The 14,979-nt window shown below is 42.3% G+C and overlaps 1 protein-coding gene across 1 annotated transcript in view; it reads left to right on the top strand.

Annotated features, from left to right (window-relative positions):
- trpc7b (transient receptor potential cation channel, subfamily C, member 7b) overlaps nucleotides 1–14,680 on the top strand; it is a 45,807-nt gene extending 31,127 nt beyond the window's left edge. Inside the window, exons 8-12 of the mRNA XM_034133917.1 lie at nucleotides 7,513–7,708; nucleotides 8,037–8,258; nucleotides 12,820–12,900; nucleotides 13,673–13,748; nucleotides 14,135–14,680. Of these exons, the coding sequence (XP_033989808.1) occupies nucleotides 7,513–7,708; nucleotides 8,037–8,258; nucleotides 12,820–12,900; nucleotides 13,673–13,748; nucleotides 14,135–14,274 (715 nt within the window). The 3' untranslated portion in view covers nucleotides 14,275–14,680. The remainder of the gene's footprint in view (nucleotides 1–7,512; nucleotides 7,709–8,036; nucleotides 8,259–12,819; nucleotides 12,901–13,672; nucleotides 13,749–14,134) is intronic.
- Nucleotides 14,681–14,979: the final 299 nt, after the last annotated feature.

Here is a 14,979-nt window from a genome sequence, read left to right as displayed (position 1 = left end):
CACAATGTTTATGATACTGCTGTAACTCCTAAATACATTGTCCGATCGGCCTGAAACTTCCCACGTTTGCCAACGGCCGAGTCCTTGAGACACCTAGACACACACGTCGACGTGCGGACAACAGCCTGCGGAGCGTCGAAGACCCGCTCAACGCTGCTAGTTTTGGTTGAAGTTGTTGGAGAAATTAAGATTTTTTCTTGGCACTAATACATTCATGTTTGTGATTTGAAAGACACGATATGAGCACTGAGACAATGCTGGGTAGACAGCAGGTATATCAGGTTAAAGCCAAGGACAACGCAGTGTAATGCAATGTGAATGGAGAGAGAGAGAGAGAGAGAGAGAGAGAGAGAACAGTGATGCTAATACAGACACAAGAGGAGTGGATAAATGATGGGCCACAGGAATGCAGCGATGAAGATTCAGACTTAAATATGAAGTTAAAGTGGAAGTGAAGACTGAGAGGAAGATTACAAAACAAAGAGTGTGTGTTGTTGAGTCTAAAGTGACGGATAGAGTAACTCGAAGTGAACAAAAGAGAGAATTCATTAGCTCTGAAGGTGTCGGGCTCAGCCTTTTCCAGTCAGGCACATCTGAATGTCAAAATGAGGAGAGGAGGCACAATTAAGGCGAGACAGATGGAGATAAGAGCAGATAACAGGGGGAAAGTGCATTCATTTGCTGTGACCAATATGGGCTCAGTGCTTGGACAGTAGCTTCAGGATTCGTGCCATTTTTCAGTATTTTTCAATACATAATTTCATTATCATGACAAATGATGTCAAGCATTCAATTTCCCTCTTGGAGTGATGACATCCCTCTGAAATAGCACTCAGTCCATCATTTGACACTAAGTCTTTGGGTAAGAATGCATTCCTTTAGTTAAGAGGGAGTTCGAGTTAAGAGGCTCCACAGTAGGAAGATTCCCCCACATATGGTGATGAAAACACTTCAATACTGTTTATTGGACATCACATGAAGAATGAATTAACTACAGAGATATACAAAATACATATATTCGTTTTTGAAGAAAATATCTCTCAGTTTAGAGAAAGGTAGGTATTAGTATGATTCAAATGTTCTTGTCCGCAACTGAACATTTGTCAGAATTGACAATACATTAGCAGATGTTATCAGTTTTACAAAGTACTTGGAACTTTTACATAAGTAAAGTTTAACCACAGTGTAGAATTACTCTCTCACAATTGATGGTCTGTATTATTGTTGTTACTATGTTTTATTCATAGTAATGAAAACCTTGACATTTTACCAAGGGATAAATTAAGTTTAATAGTGTGATTTCGGTGAGATTATGACCATCCTGGCCTAAATAACAAGGGGGGGGGGGGGGGGGGGGGGTGCTTAATCTGGCTACAGTAACGCCAGATTTAGCACTCTTTTTTCCCCTGGCTCAGAGTAGATTGCTTTAATTTGGTTTTAAAATACAATAATGTGTTGATTATATTTTGTTTTCTTATTCTGAATCATCAGCTTCAGTATCTAAACTAAAATCAAATATCTTTAATGGAAAGAAAGTACAATATGGATCCATTCAAATTCCTTTGAAAATAAAGTAATAATATTTGTGGAGCACCTTTGTTGCCAAATGGTTACAGCACATTCCATATTACTACAATGCCCATGCTTGAAGGTTTTGGACTAAGCACTTATTTAAGAATACATACGTTTTGGCCTTACTGTATATGCTGTAGTGCAGCGGTTTTCAAAGTGTGAGGCTGGCAGAAAACGTGTGTCACTTGCACGCTTTTGGCTGTCTGTGGAGACCGAGTTCCCTTCACCTCCACCTACCTGTGTGAGTGCTGGTTTTCTGCATTGACTTTGATCAAAAGCAAGTACCGGTCAAGGCTGCAGCCAGAGGATGATCTGCGTTTATTCCTGTCTACATTGCATCCCCGCATCCCCCGCGGCTGTTCTTATGTTCTCTGAGGGGAGGCTCACCTTCCCACACTTTGAAAACCCCTGCTGTAGTGTAAACTTTCCTAATTCCTTGTATTTGTGCTTTTTGAAAGGCTAAAGACCCCACCCCACAAACTTCATTTGTACCGCTATACTGTAGAACTCACACTACTTTATCAAGTAGAACAATCCTAGCCAAGCTGTATTTGGACCACTGCTGTTGTTGGAAGGTGTTTGATGAATGGCCTGTCCACAGTTGAATTCATAGATGGAAGTTTCATCAACAAAAACCCTCCCTTCACATCTGCTTTTCTTCAGGGCCTCAGTGTGACTGGCTGATATCACACATAATAGTATCCAAAAAGAAAAAATCACAACTTAAACTTTAAAAGATTGAAGACAACAGACTCAGAGAATAAAGACAGACTGACACCGCGGAGCAGGCAAATTAAAAAAAGTTGATGACGTGCATGATTTAGTATCAAAACACTCCTAATTACTCCTCTTGTGGAGTTGTATTCCCTGCTTAATAAGATTTCTCTCACAACTTGCCTAAAGACACACACCAAAACAGCCTCCTTATGTATCCCGCTGCCTGTCACACTGAAATGCACACACCCATAAACAGGCCCGCCATAAGACACACACATCGGATTTCAACTTTTTTCCTTCTCCCTCTTTTGTTTCTCTATCAAACACACACACACACACACACACACACACACACACACACACACACACACACACACACACACACACACACACACACACACACACACACACACGCAGGCTGGCAAGCATCTCTCGGGAGCAACATTCATTCATTCACTTAAATGCGAGATGGGGAAGGCCCTCCCCTGCTGTCGCCATGGTGACTGTTCCTTTGGAGCGACAGATAGAAAGTTAAACTCATTTCAATATTTGAAGACGTTTTGACAAAAGTTGCCTGTCTGTCAGACTACCTGTCTGTCTGCAGGAGAAGAGAGGAAAGCAGAGAGGTGGGAGATTTTAATATCTTGCTAATGACTGAAGGGCAGAGGAAGTGAGGAAGCGCAGAAGGCAGGGAGCAGCCTTTCACAAAATCTACATTTACATTTACATTTGACCAATGTGAGAATATTGCTGCACATTAAACAAAGAAGAGAACAAATATGAGGGGGAAAATAATGAAAACAACTCAAATATAAATCTTAGGAATAGATTGACAGAAATAGCTAAAAGCTCTTCAGATGAAAGATGGGAAGGGCTTGAGATAGGGAGAGAGGGTGATGCTTTGAAAGATATAAAAGCAATAGAAATGGGAATATAATGAGAAAATATGTGTGAGAGAGATAGAGATGGAGAAAATGAATAAGAGAGAGAGAGAGAGAGAGAGAGAGAGAGAGAGAGAGAGAGAGAGCGAGAGAGAGAGAGAGAGATAGAGAGAGAGAGAGAGAGAGAGAGAGATAGAGAGAGAGAGAGAGAGAGAGAGAGAGAGAGAGAGAGAGAGAGAGAGAGAGAGAGAGAGAATTAAAGTGTAAAGCAAGACAGACAGAGAGTATGTCACTGGGGGGCGGGGGGGTGATTTGGGTCGGTTGGTGATTGGGTTTGGACTGCTCCTGCAGAGCCGGGTGACTCACCATTCCCCCACACACACAGATGCAGTGTGTGTGTGCATGTGTGTGTGAGTTTGTGTGAGGCGTTCATGCTGCATGCAGCCTATTGGGAGATGTCAATCTTAATAACAGATAATAACACACTGTCCACCTCTGTCTCCAGATGCACAGTCCCTGCTGATTCACTGCCTGTTGTACAATGATATTACAGTATAACACACACACAGACACACACACACACACATTTAAAATGAAATAATCTCATGCTTACATTGTAAAAGAAATCTCCCATTATGCAGTGCATCCAGTATCTCATTCATCTCACTTACAGGTTATTGCATAATACAAACATGTCCAGTACCTAGGCTCACATTAGCAAAAGACAAATTAAAATTAATCAATGTTTCTTATCTCCTAGGATGAGTTTTACATTTTGTATAATTGCACTCCCTCCCAGAGAGGCCTCTCAAACACATTTAGGTGAATGAAATAAGCCGAAAACAAGGTGAGCAAAAACAAATGATGGTGCAAAACAGCGCCGGCTGCTCTCATACATCAGCATTATCCAGAGGGGAGGAAGACCTTCTGTTTCCAAATGGAATAGTTCATCTGGAAAAACAGATATCTCTTTATTTTTGTAAATCATGGATCTTTTTTTGCTCTCCAATGTATCTCGCCATATTTTGCTGGTGCTGTAAAGAGAGTTAACTTTAAGTAAAGCTGCTAACACATAAAACAAATGTTGAATTATTATTATACTACGGATCTGCCAAAGCTACCAGATGAACAGTGGGTATAAATAGCCAGTGGTGAGTGTATAATTTTAATTGTGTGTCAGCGTTTGTCCCTGCCAGTGTCTGGTTTAATGGAACATTAATGTTGCCTGGAACCAAGCCCTCCATCATTATCTACTCTCACTTTGCGAATATAAAAATGTAAATTGGGTGAGCATCTCACACGGGTAGGAAGGAGAGCTAAGAGACAGAATGATTTGATTTAAAAGATGATTTGGATAGATGGTAATAGAGACCAGATAATTTCCCCCCTTTTTGTTTTGTTACATTTTTCAAAGCCACAGGAAATCAACTTTATCTTTTAAGAGAGGCTTCAGATAAGAGACAAGACATTATTTAAGGAGGGAAGGCTCAAAATAACAGCTTTTCAAGGCAAGGCAACCAAAAAACCCCTCCCTCAGCTCTCCTGATTGCATGACAGGCTGCTGGATGTGTGTGATGTGAATAGTGAGTGAGGAAACGGTATTGTTGATATCAGCTTTTGGTCGCTGCTAGTTTCTCAGCAATGGTCTGTCGCCTGGGCCATTTTTAAGACCAACAAAAAGAAGAACTACTATTAACACTTGTGAATTTGTTCCTGTTTACACAAGCCTCCAGTGTTGAATGTCACTGTAATGTGCATGCCTCTGCATCCATGTTAACATGATGAGGTGGTTTCTTAACTGTCATTCTAGTTCGGATTTTTTTTTTTTATAATATCAGTTTAAAACACTTGTTGGAGCAGTTAATTGAATGCCTTGTTGTACTTATTTATATATATTTTTTTGTATATCTTGCTCTGGAAAACTGGCTCATGTACTTACTTTCAGCAAAGTGGGGGTTCAGGGATAATAGGGATGCGGATGAGGGCCGTTCATCTTGGTGTCGGGAGTTTGAGTGTGGAGTTGTTTCAATATACATGACCCTCATAGTAAGACAATGATTGGGAACATAACGTTTCAAGGCTTTTGAGTCTGATGGTAAAGTCTAAATCAGCGGTTCCCAACCTGTGGGCCGTGGCCCCCTAGTGGGCCGCGAACGCATTGCAAGTGGGCCGCCAAATAATTTGCAAAACATTATGATTTGTGTGGAAACATTTCATTATTAAGATTTATTTTTTATTTGAACCTCTTTTCCTTTCCCTTTCTTGATCCTATTTAACAAAGGTCATTACAGTCCTTGACAGCGGTCTGTACTACTGGATTAACAACGTGTCACATGTTCTGAATTGACCAATCAAAACTTTATTCAGCCTCCGTATTGTTTATGGTTGAATGTGGGCCGCGAACATTTTTCCCACATTCTAATGTGGGCCCTGAGTTGAAAAAGGTTGGGAACCACTGGTCTAAATAGTTACTGATTTATAGTAGCAAGTTAACCTTTTGTATGTTCAACATTCAGCAAATGTTCAAAGCTCTGTGTATAACCTCATGTATCCAAAGTGGGCATAATATCTTGCAACTTTAATACGTTCATATTATCAGGTGAGCAGATTTTCTAAATGAAGAACATGGAGATGTCCTTTTCATGGGAGAGTATGTGTGAAATTCATAGAAAAATGGTGTGTGATCGAGGGTTAAAAGCAGTTATACATGGTACGTACAGACCGTTAATCATGCCACTCAGCTGAAGTTCAGGGCCGCACAGAGAATACTGTCTGCAGGTAAAGCAAGGCCAGCGTGATGCAGGGAGTCAAGTGTTTCTGAAGAGCAACAAGAATGAATCAGGTTGTTCTATGCTAAATCTGGTGTGAAGAAAAGGCAGCTAATGGGTTTTCATTATCTAAGTAATGACATAGTTTGACCTGTGTGTGTGTAGTTGGGAAAAGCATTGAATGATTTTTCTAGAAAGCAATGCATTAAGCTGAAGTACCAAGAAGAATTTCTGTTTTCATGTGTAAGGAGGTGAGGGTCTGTACCTAGTGTGTGTTGTGTCTTTTTTGCATGCGAGGTTGTATTTCTCGCTGCGCCTTCACCCAGCTCTCTGCCTGTCAATGCTGTTTCTCTTTGAAAGAAGTTAAGTTGAAAGACACACACCAACTCAGACCCGGAGCCTATAGATGTTCGCTCCCCACAGCCTCCTTCCATCTCCAGCCCCTCAAGCGATCCACCCAGGCGGCTTCTTCCTCCCTACTGAGCTGCCCCGCTGTCATTTCAGGCCCATGCCTTCCACTCATGGAATATTTAAAGACAGACATGTACCTGAATGTCAATGTTGACAGGTCTTCAAGCTTCATGCAGTTTCACCTCGGGTCAGGCTGAGCAGTGACTTTACTGTAGTCCTCCAGGGAGAGAACACTTCACTTTCTAAATGTAACAACATTTTCTGAGTTTTATTCTCATATGTAATTGTCAGGAGGAAAATAAAAAAAACATGTGAATGTGTGCCACATGTTTAATTCCTTATGAATGAGTTTCATGGGTTGAAATCTTTCTCCATTAATCTTTTACCCCCAAAAAGGACTTTTTACATTAAAGGTAGGGTAGGTAAGTTTGAGAAACCGGCTCGAGATCGCTAGAATTTGAAAATACACAACCGGAGAAAATCTGCCACTTCCTTACAGAGCCCCTCCTCCAACACACACAAATGCGCACATGACCAATGAGGGCACGAGATAAGTTTGTGCACATGTTATAGCATTGTCGTGCTTTTTACAGTATTACGGCTTCCACAGATGACATTTTTTTATGGATTTTTTGTCAAAGCACTTAAGATATTCATTGCTATCGGGATGTTAAGAGCATTCCATGGAATATAACAAAAAGTGTATCTCGAGCCGGTTTCTCAAACTTACCTACCCTACCTTTAAGGTTTACATAAATGAAGTGAAATACCAACATGTTTTGTTTTTTCATTAACAGCGGTGACATTCTAGTTCAACACGAGACAATGCTACATGCTTAATGAACTAACCTCTTTAAACCAAATGGTCTCTTAAATGCTGAAGTCGAGTCATTTCCTATCTTTTCAGATTTCGAGTCAACCATGTGTTTGTGTGTAAGAGGGATAAAAGGGATAATGTGTTCAAATTGGACATGACTCATCAGCTATTTCATCAGTGCTACCCCATAAACTGCACCACAATAAAAGGCTTTTTGTGTTTGTGTATGTTCATGTGTCTGACTGAGAGAGCAATTAGCCGCTACCACGGTGGGCTTTTATGTGTATGTATTCACTGTCATGTTCTATGTTGTTTCTGCCACATCTTTCTCTCTCTTACGTTGCAGGGTGGAGGAGAGTTTTAAGACTCTTTTCTGGTCGATTTTCGGGCTGTCTGAAGTGATCTCAGTGGTGCTGAAGTACGATCACAAGTTCATAGAGAACATCGGCTACGTGCTGTACGGAGTCTACAATGTGACGATGGTGGTCGTCCTTCTCAACATGCTCATTGCTATGATCAACAACTCCTACCAGGAGATAGAGGTACATAAATAAGGTGGTTAGTCGATTCGGAAAGGGTATGATGTTGTCAACAAGTCAATACGAATCATTGTATGATCACCTCTGAGCCTGCAGGAGAATTAGAGAGTGAGTTGAAATACCACCATCCTTACAGAATCGATACACTGAAAACCAAAAAAGGCACAGAATACAAAATAAAAACTGGAGCCACACTGGGAGGTTGTCACAACAAAACTGAATCATCTAACAACTAGAAGTAATAAATAGGTAACTTTTTCTACAATCTGGTGTGTTTCTGTAAGTCTTAAAAAGGCCCTGCTCATTTCTATCACACTCTCTGTATCTGCAGGAGGATGCCGACGTGGAGTGGAAGTTTGCCCGAGCAAAGTTGTGGATCTCCTACTTTGACGAGGGCCGAACGCTGCCCGCTCCCTTCAACCTGGTCCCCAGCCCAAAGTCTTTCTACTACATGGTCCTTCGCATCAAGTCCTGCCTGATACACCTCTGCAAGGCCAACAGCCGTCGCCATAACAACGAGCTGGAGCTGGGCATGCTCAACTCCCAGGCTAAGGTCAGTCCACAGTTTGATTCCTCATCTCATGACGGATTGCAGAAAGAAACCCAATCATATTTTGAATACATTACCCAATATGACAGGGAACAACTGATGGGTTGATACTATATTCCAAAATGTGATAACTAATGATTTTCCAAATCAAGTCGCTGTGGTAATTTAATTATAGTGTTTTTCTTCATGTCATTATTATTATCTCTCCAAGTGCTTTGAGTCAACTATTCCTCCGTTTCTGAGGAAGTGTGGTGGGAGCCAATAATTACAAGCTAATTAGAACATTTTACTTTTTTTTCTTGCCTTCCATTCAGTAAATGACAATGTCAGCAGGAAAATGGTATTATGAAGTGACAGTTTACACAGAATAAGCAAGTTAGAATCAGCACACTGACATACTGATTACCAGGAGGGTTATTCCCCTCCAGATATTCCTCTTTTGCAGGCTCTTTCCTAGTTTAATTTTTATCATTTTTCACCCATGAGGATTCAGTTAAAGAACTGCTGTAATTAGAAAAGGGGCAAAGGATAAGACCCAGGAAATAAATGACATTCTGCATGCAACTTTCATGTTCACACGTCCTACCTCTCAAAGATGGTCCATCGAAATAAAATTCCTTTAATTAAAAGAAAGTATTGCGTGAAGAAAATAGCATAGGCCATTTAGCACAGAATCAATCTTGGCACTGGCCTTGTCCGCAGGCATTTCCTCTGTCTGATTCCCCGGCTCATATGGCTCGCTCCATCGCCTCGGCTGAGCTATTAGCCAGGCCATTGGCTCTGCCTGCGTCTCCTCAAAAGCCTGGGCAGGTTTCGTATGGGGACAAGATGGGTTACACCCCACTGCCTCTGTGAGCACCTGAAGTTCTCTGCAGCTCTGTCAGTTTAACTGCAGAGCCAAGCAGGTGCAGCGAGCAATCGATACATAAACTCACAGTGCAGCGAAGAGAATGTCAAGAGAGATCTGGAAAAGACAGCATGGTCTTTCTAAATCAGTAATTATTTCCTCCTAGTGTTTCGGTCCATGTTTATTTATCATGTGGGATACTCACTGTTTGTGAAGATTAATACATCTAATTAAAGTTAATATGAAAGCTAGTTGTGTGTGTGTGTGTGTGTGTGTGTGTGTGTGTGTGTGTGTGTGTGTGTGTGTGTGTGTGTGTGTGTGTGTGTGTGTGTGTGTGTGTGTGTGTGTGTGTGTGTGTGTGTGTGTGTGTGTGTGTGTGTGACAGAAACCAGTAAGTATGCATGTGTGTCTTTGCTTGTATGCAATAGTGGCATGCTCAAGCAGTTTAGTGAATGTGTCTTTCATACATTTACTGTAGTTAATATCTTGCCAAAAGCAAATGAATAGAATTTCAGTTGAATGGAGGCAGCAGGTTATTGAGAGTGACTACATTTATTCTCTGCGCCGCACAAAGACATTTAAGCTTGTAGATTAGGCTTTGGTGAACTTGTGCATGAATGATGTGTTGCTAAAATTCATATTAAGTTGAAACAGTACTTGCCATCTGGTTGTGTGGTATAATAAACCGTGACTAGATAAAATGGTTAATTTGAATCCCTCTTTGTCGTAAATAGTTTGTACTCGCAGAATGTGCTCTCTGTTCATTTTGTTCTTTCAGAGGGCACAAGATGAGTTTCCCTGCAAAATGAGAAATATGAGTAAACAAATAATAGGGTCTGTCCTTTAGGTAACTCCATTCACCTCCTCCCTCCCTGACTCTCTGGACCCCCACAGTTTTCCTACAGAGCAAACAGGGCCACAGATGTCGCCCTCACCCTCCACACTGCCCTCTCCCATCTGGACCAGAGGAACACATATGTGAGAATGCTGTTCATTGATTACAGTTCAGCTTTCAACACCATTGTGCCCTCCAAGCTCGTCACCAAGCTCAGGGACCTCGGTTTCAGAAGCGCACTCTCTGATTGGATCCTGGACTTCCTCTCGGGCAGACCCTAAGTAGTGCGGGTGGGAAACATCACATCCTCTACCCTGATCCTCAACACCGGAGCCCCTCAGGGCTGTGTGCTCAGCCCTCTCCTCTACTCCCTGTTCACACACGACTGCATGGCCACTGACGGCGAAAAGATGGTGTTCAGAGAGGAAGTCAGAACCCGGATATCTTGATGCCATGATAACAACCTCCATCTCAACCTGTAGAAGTTTCAGAGTATCCTGAGCGATGACATCACGGCCTGGTGTGGCAGTTGCATCGCCCTCAAACGTAAGACTCTACAGATGGCAGTGTTGTAGTCAAGTCACCAATTCACGAGTCCAAGTCACTCTCGAGTCACCACTCTTCGAGTCCGAGTCACCAAGGGAGAGTCGTAGTCGAGTCCGAGTCCAAGTCCGAATCACCCAAGGAATGTCCGAGTCGAGTCCGAGTCCGAGTCATCATTACCTGTGTTCGAGTCCGAGTCCAAGTCCGAGTCACCCAAGGAGTGTCCGAGTCGAGTCCGAGTCCGAGTCATCATTACCTGTGTTCGAGTCCGAGTCCAAGTCCGAGTCACCTAAGAAGAGTCCAAGTCAAGTCTGAGTCACAAGTCTTCATGTATTAATCTTCGTGGATATATGTGTTGAAATGTAGCTGCTCCTCTACATTGCTTTTATCCTGTCATGTTATACTAATCTGTCTATTGAACTGCTGTGAAGCCAGTTTGGCTACAAGTCTTGTAATAGGTGCTATAGAAATATAAAGCTTATTACTAATATTATTATTATTATTATTATATATAAATAAACTATGTTTAAAATGAGTTACCTTTTAGAGAAGTGATTATATTTGTAAGCCAATATTTTCCTATGGTAAAGTTTTTGTTTTGCACTTTTATTTTGATAGTAATAAGATCGGGACTCTTATTTTGAAGGAACTTTTACCGGTTAAATCGGTTTACTGATAAAGATTTAGCCCCAGAAAGCACATGGCTACTTAGCATGCAAAATGACGTCATTCTGCATGTTAAGTAGCCATATGCTTTCGTGTTATCGGCTGAATCTTTATGTATTGATTAGATCACGTTACTCTGATGATAGTGTTCAAGACAGCCTATATGTCTGAACTCGATGTTTAGAGTAATGTGTTACGGAGCCTTCTCTTCAATATTGTTTCCACATAGAGCATTTTGCGCTGCTCTTTTCCAATGTGGAAGCAGAATGTGTGAAAGCATACAGCACGATGCGGGGTGTGTCTCTAGACATCTTTAGACTGGAATAGCGGGGCCCAGTACGTGAACTCGCCTCGCAGCCGGTGCACACGCCAGGATAGAGGACATCAGACTCCATAGAAAACTTGCTCGAGTCCGAGTCCAAGTCGGAGCGTCAATGTACAAGTCGAGTCCGAGTCATCATGGGGGGAAAAATTCACGAGTCCGAGTCTGAGTCCAAGTCAGCGTACGCGATAATTCACGAGTCCGAGTCGAGTCCAAGTCATTGTGCGCGAGAATTCACGAGTCCAAGTCCGAGTCGCGTCAATCAGTGTCCGAGTCGAGTCACGAGTCCCGAAAATCGGCACTCGAGTCCAGGACTCGAGTCCGAGTCCAGGACTCGAGTACTCCATCTCTGACAGATGGTGGTAAAAACGGCACAGCACATCACCAGGACGGAGCTGCCATCAACCTCTACACCCAGCAGCTCAGAAAGAAGGCACGCATGATTACAAAAGACCCCCTTCACCCAAGCAACTAATTGTTCTGTCTGCTGCCGTCTGGCAGGCGGTATCGCAGCATCGGGACAAAGCCCACCAGAGTCAGGGACAGTTTCATCCCACAGGCCATCAGATTCCTGAGCTTGCACTATTTTTATTGGGGGTTTTTTTGTTTGTTTTTTATGTCTTGTGTATATTTATATTGCATTGTTGAGAAACCTGTCACCCAAGTTTTTCATTACACAATGTCACTGTAGTTGTGTATATGACATTAAACCTTTGAAATCTTATAAATGACAAATATTCCACATTACTGATTCTCTGTACATAGTGCGGGTTGATAGAGATGTTATAGCATAAACTTCAGTCAGATTTAAGAATACATCTGTTTTTGATTAAGTTCAAACACATTTCATGTTTTTTACATATAACGCATGTCGTATATTCATCATTTTAAACAATTCTGTTGCTTTAATATTAAGAATTATGTAATTAACGTTAGCTTAAATTGTAAAGCTTTCATATAATCCAGCTATTAAATTGACATAGCGTCATGCCTCAGCAGCTTTGGAGCATGTTTTGTCGCAGCTGGTTGCGTGTGACCACACTTACTGTAAGTTAAAACTCATTTTGACACTGCAGCGCTGAAATGACACACAAGCTACAAAGCAAGGTCATGGACGTGAAAGGCATTTAGAAATGAGTTAACAGAGTTTTACCCTGTCAAGTGATTTTCTTTGAAGACATCTGTGAGCACTAGGCACAAACACTCGTGGCGTCTTTTCACTGTCGTTTTGTTTTGGCAATGTGTTGCCTTTTCTGATACGCTTTTCTAATTATTTCATTGTAAAACATAATTTAACCCTGAAATGTGACATTGAGACTAAACTTTTGTCTGTATCTCACCTTTGCAACAGGATGAACCCCTCAGGACTTATCCCCGCCCCGGAGAAGAGTTCATCTCCAAAAAATCTGGAAAACACCCGACCAGATATGAGGTAAAATAGGGATGGAAGTATATGTGGAGCAAAGTTTGGGAGGAAGGAAGTCAGGAAGTCTGAGTAATTAACGAGGAGAATAGAAAAATGAAAGGATAAAAGGATGACAGGAGGAGAGATGAAGCAAGAACATTTGATTGGTGGAAGAGGTTAGGAGAAACTCAGATTGAAGACAGAGGTAAGGATAAGTGAGAGAGTTAGGGAGGAAATCATATTATAAGAGTAGACAAAACACATCAACTGAAAGGAAGGAAACAAATGATGAAGAGTGAAGGAGAGGCAAAAAGAAACAGAGAGCAACGTAGCAAGGCTGAAAAGGCCTCTAATGAGCTGTTTGAGGGAGATGGAAAGCAAGCACTCAGTAAATGAGCTCCAAGTATCACACATGCTCTCCTCCTGTGTCTGCCCTTCACCTTTTCCCTCAGGGAAATCTAACTTCCTTCACTGGTCCACTGTTCCTCTTTTTTCAACATCCATCAGACAATTACACAAGATCACACACACGCCAAGCATCCTGATGCCACTTTATCAGACGTTTGTATTTGTAGTGAAATGTACAGACTTATATCCTAGCGCCTACATGTGGAGATGGACTGCTTGAGGAGCTACAGATTTTGGCTACAGATCAATACTGCACATTTCACACAGTCTCCAACAAAGAGCTGTTCTCTACCACTGTCTGCATGACCTTTTGAGTGTGTACTTAGGCATGTTTCTTCATCATCCCATCACCTACTCTCTATATGATGTTTTCTTTTCCTCCTCTGCTTAGAATATCATGAAGCGCCTGATTAAGCGCTTTGTGCTGAAGGCTCAAGTGGACAGAGAGAACGACGAAGTGAATGAAGGTAAAATGTGCTCTTCATTAAGGCCCTTTCACATTGTGTCATTATTTGCTGAGGGCATGTGTGCGCTTCAGACGTGAGGGACAAGTGTCCAAGTCAACTTTATTGTCAATCTTTCAATGTGTGTGTACAGACAGAGAGATCGAAATGCCGTTGCCCACAATCCCGAATACAATAACAAAGATATATAAAAATATGTTTTTGTTATTGCATTCGGTGGTGGTAGGGGTTTGTGTGTGTGTGAGGTCTATTGTACATCATTGTATTCTGTGTAGTGTACGTCTGCATATGCTCACACGTGGAAACTACAGCACAGTTCTGTTTTTTTCAACTTGCGTTCAGGTCTGTATTTGCTCACACTGTTGTGTCCGTGTGTGGCTGTGTTGTAGGCGAGCTGAAGGAGATCAAACAAGACATTTCCAGCCTCCGTTATGAGCTCCTGGAGGAGAAGTCTGACGCCGCCGGAGAGCTGGCTCTGCTCATCCAACAACTTGGCGACAAGTTTGGCCAGAACACCATGAGACACTGACAGGTCTCGCGGGAAGGAGAAAGAGAGGCAAGGAGGGGGGGGAGATGTGAAAACAGGGGCAGAGAGCAAGGTCGACGAAGGTATTTGAAGAACACGACAGGGAAGAAAGAGGAGGAAAAGCATAAGAGATAAATAAAAAACCGGGCATGATGAGAAATGTTGCTAACTGAAAGCAATCGACAAGTGTTTTGTATATGCAACGACTAATTAGGGAGGAATGTGAAAAAGAAGATTGATGCAACTGCGAGTGAGCATTAGGTGAAAGGGTCAAAGGTGAAGTAAACTCGGACAGAGGTGGGGTGTGTTGACGGTTAAATTCTAATTAAAAACAGCAACTACAGGAAGTGAGAGAGGAGGAGAAGACAGAGGCATGCAGGATGCGGGGGGGGGGGGGGGTAGAGGGAGGCGAATAAGGAGGAAAACACAAGCACTATGAGATATAAAGAAGAACCACAGGGCAGAAGACTGAGGCAGCGCCCCATCCACTGCCAAGAGATATCAGCACATCATCAACTCTGAGGGAGGAGAAGGGGTGAGAGAGTGAGAGAGGGAGAGAGCTGGAGGGTGAGTGGGTACAAGCGAGTAGGATCTGGAGAAGTGCCACTCTCACTTGTTCTCAGCAGACAGGCTGGCTTTGCTTCTTTGGGTTCACTTTGCCCGGACCAGCATAGTGACGCCTGTCGAGGAACTGTACTCCGCTTTAAT

Source organism: Trematomus bernacchii, unplaced genomic scaffold (genome assembly GCF_902827165.1).
Source record: "Trematomus bernacchii unplaced genomic scaffold, fTreBer1.1, whole genome shotgun sequence".
Taxonomy (NCBI): Eukaryota; Metazoa; Chordata; class Actinopteri; order Perciformes; family Nototheniidae; genus Trematomus; species Trematomus bernacchii.
This window is presented reverse-complemented; position numbering and strand designations above follow the sequence as displayed.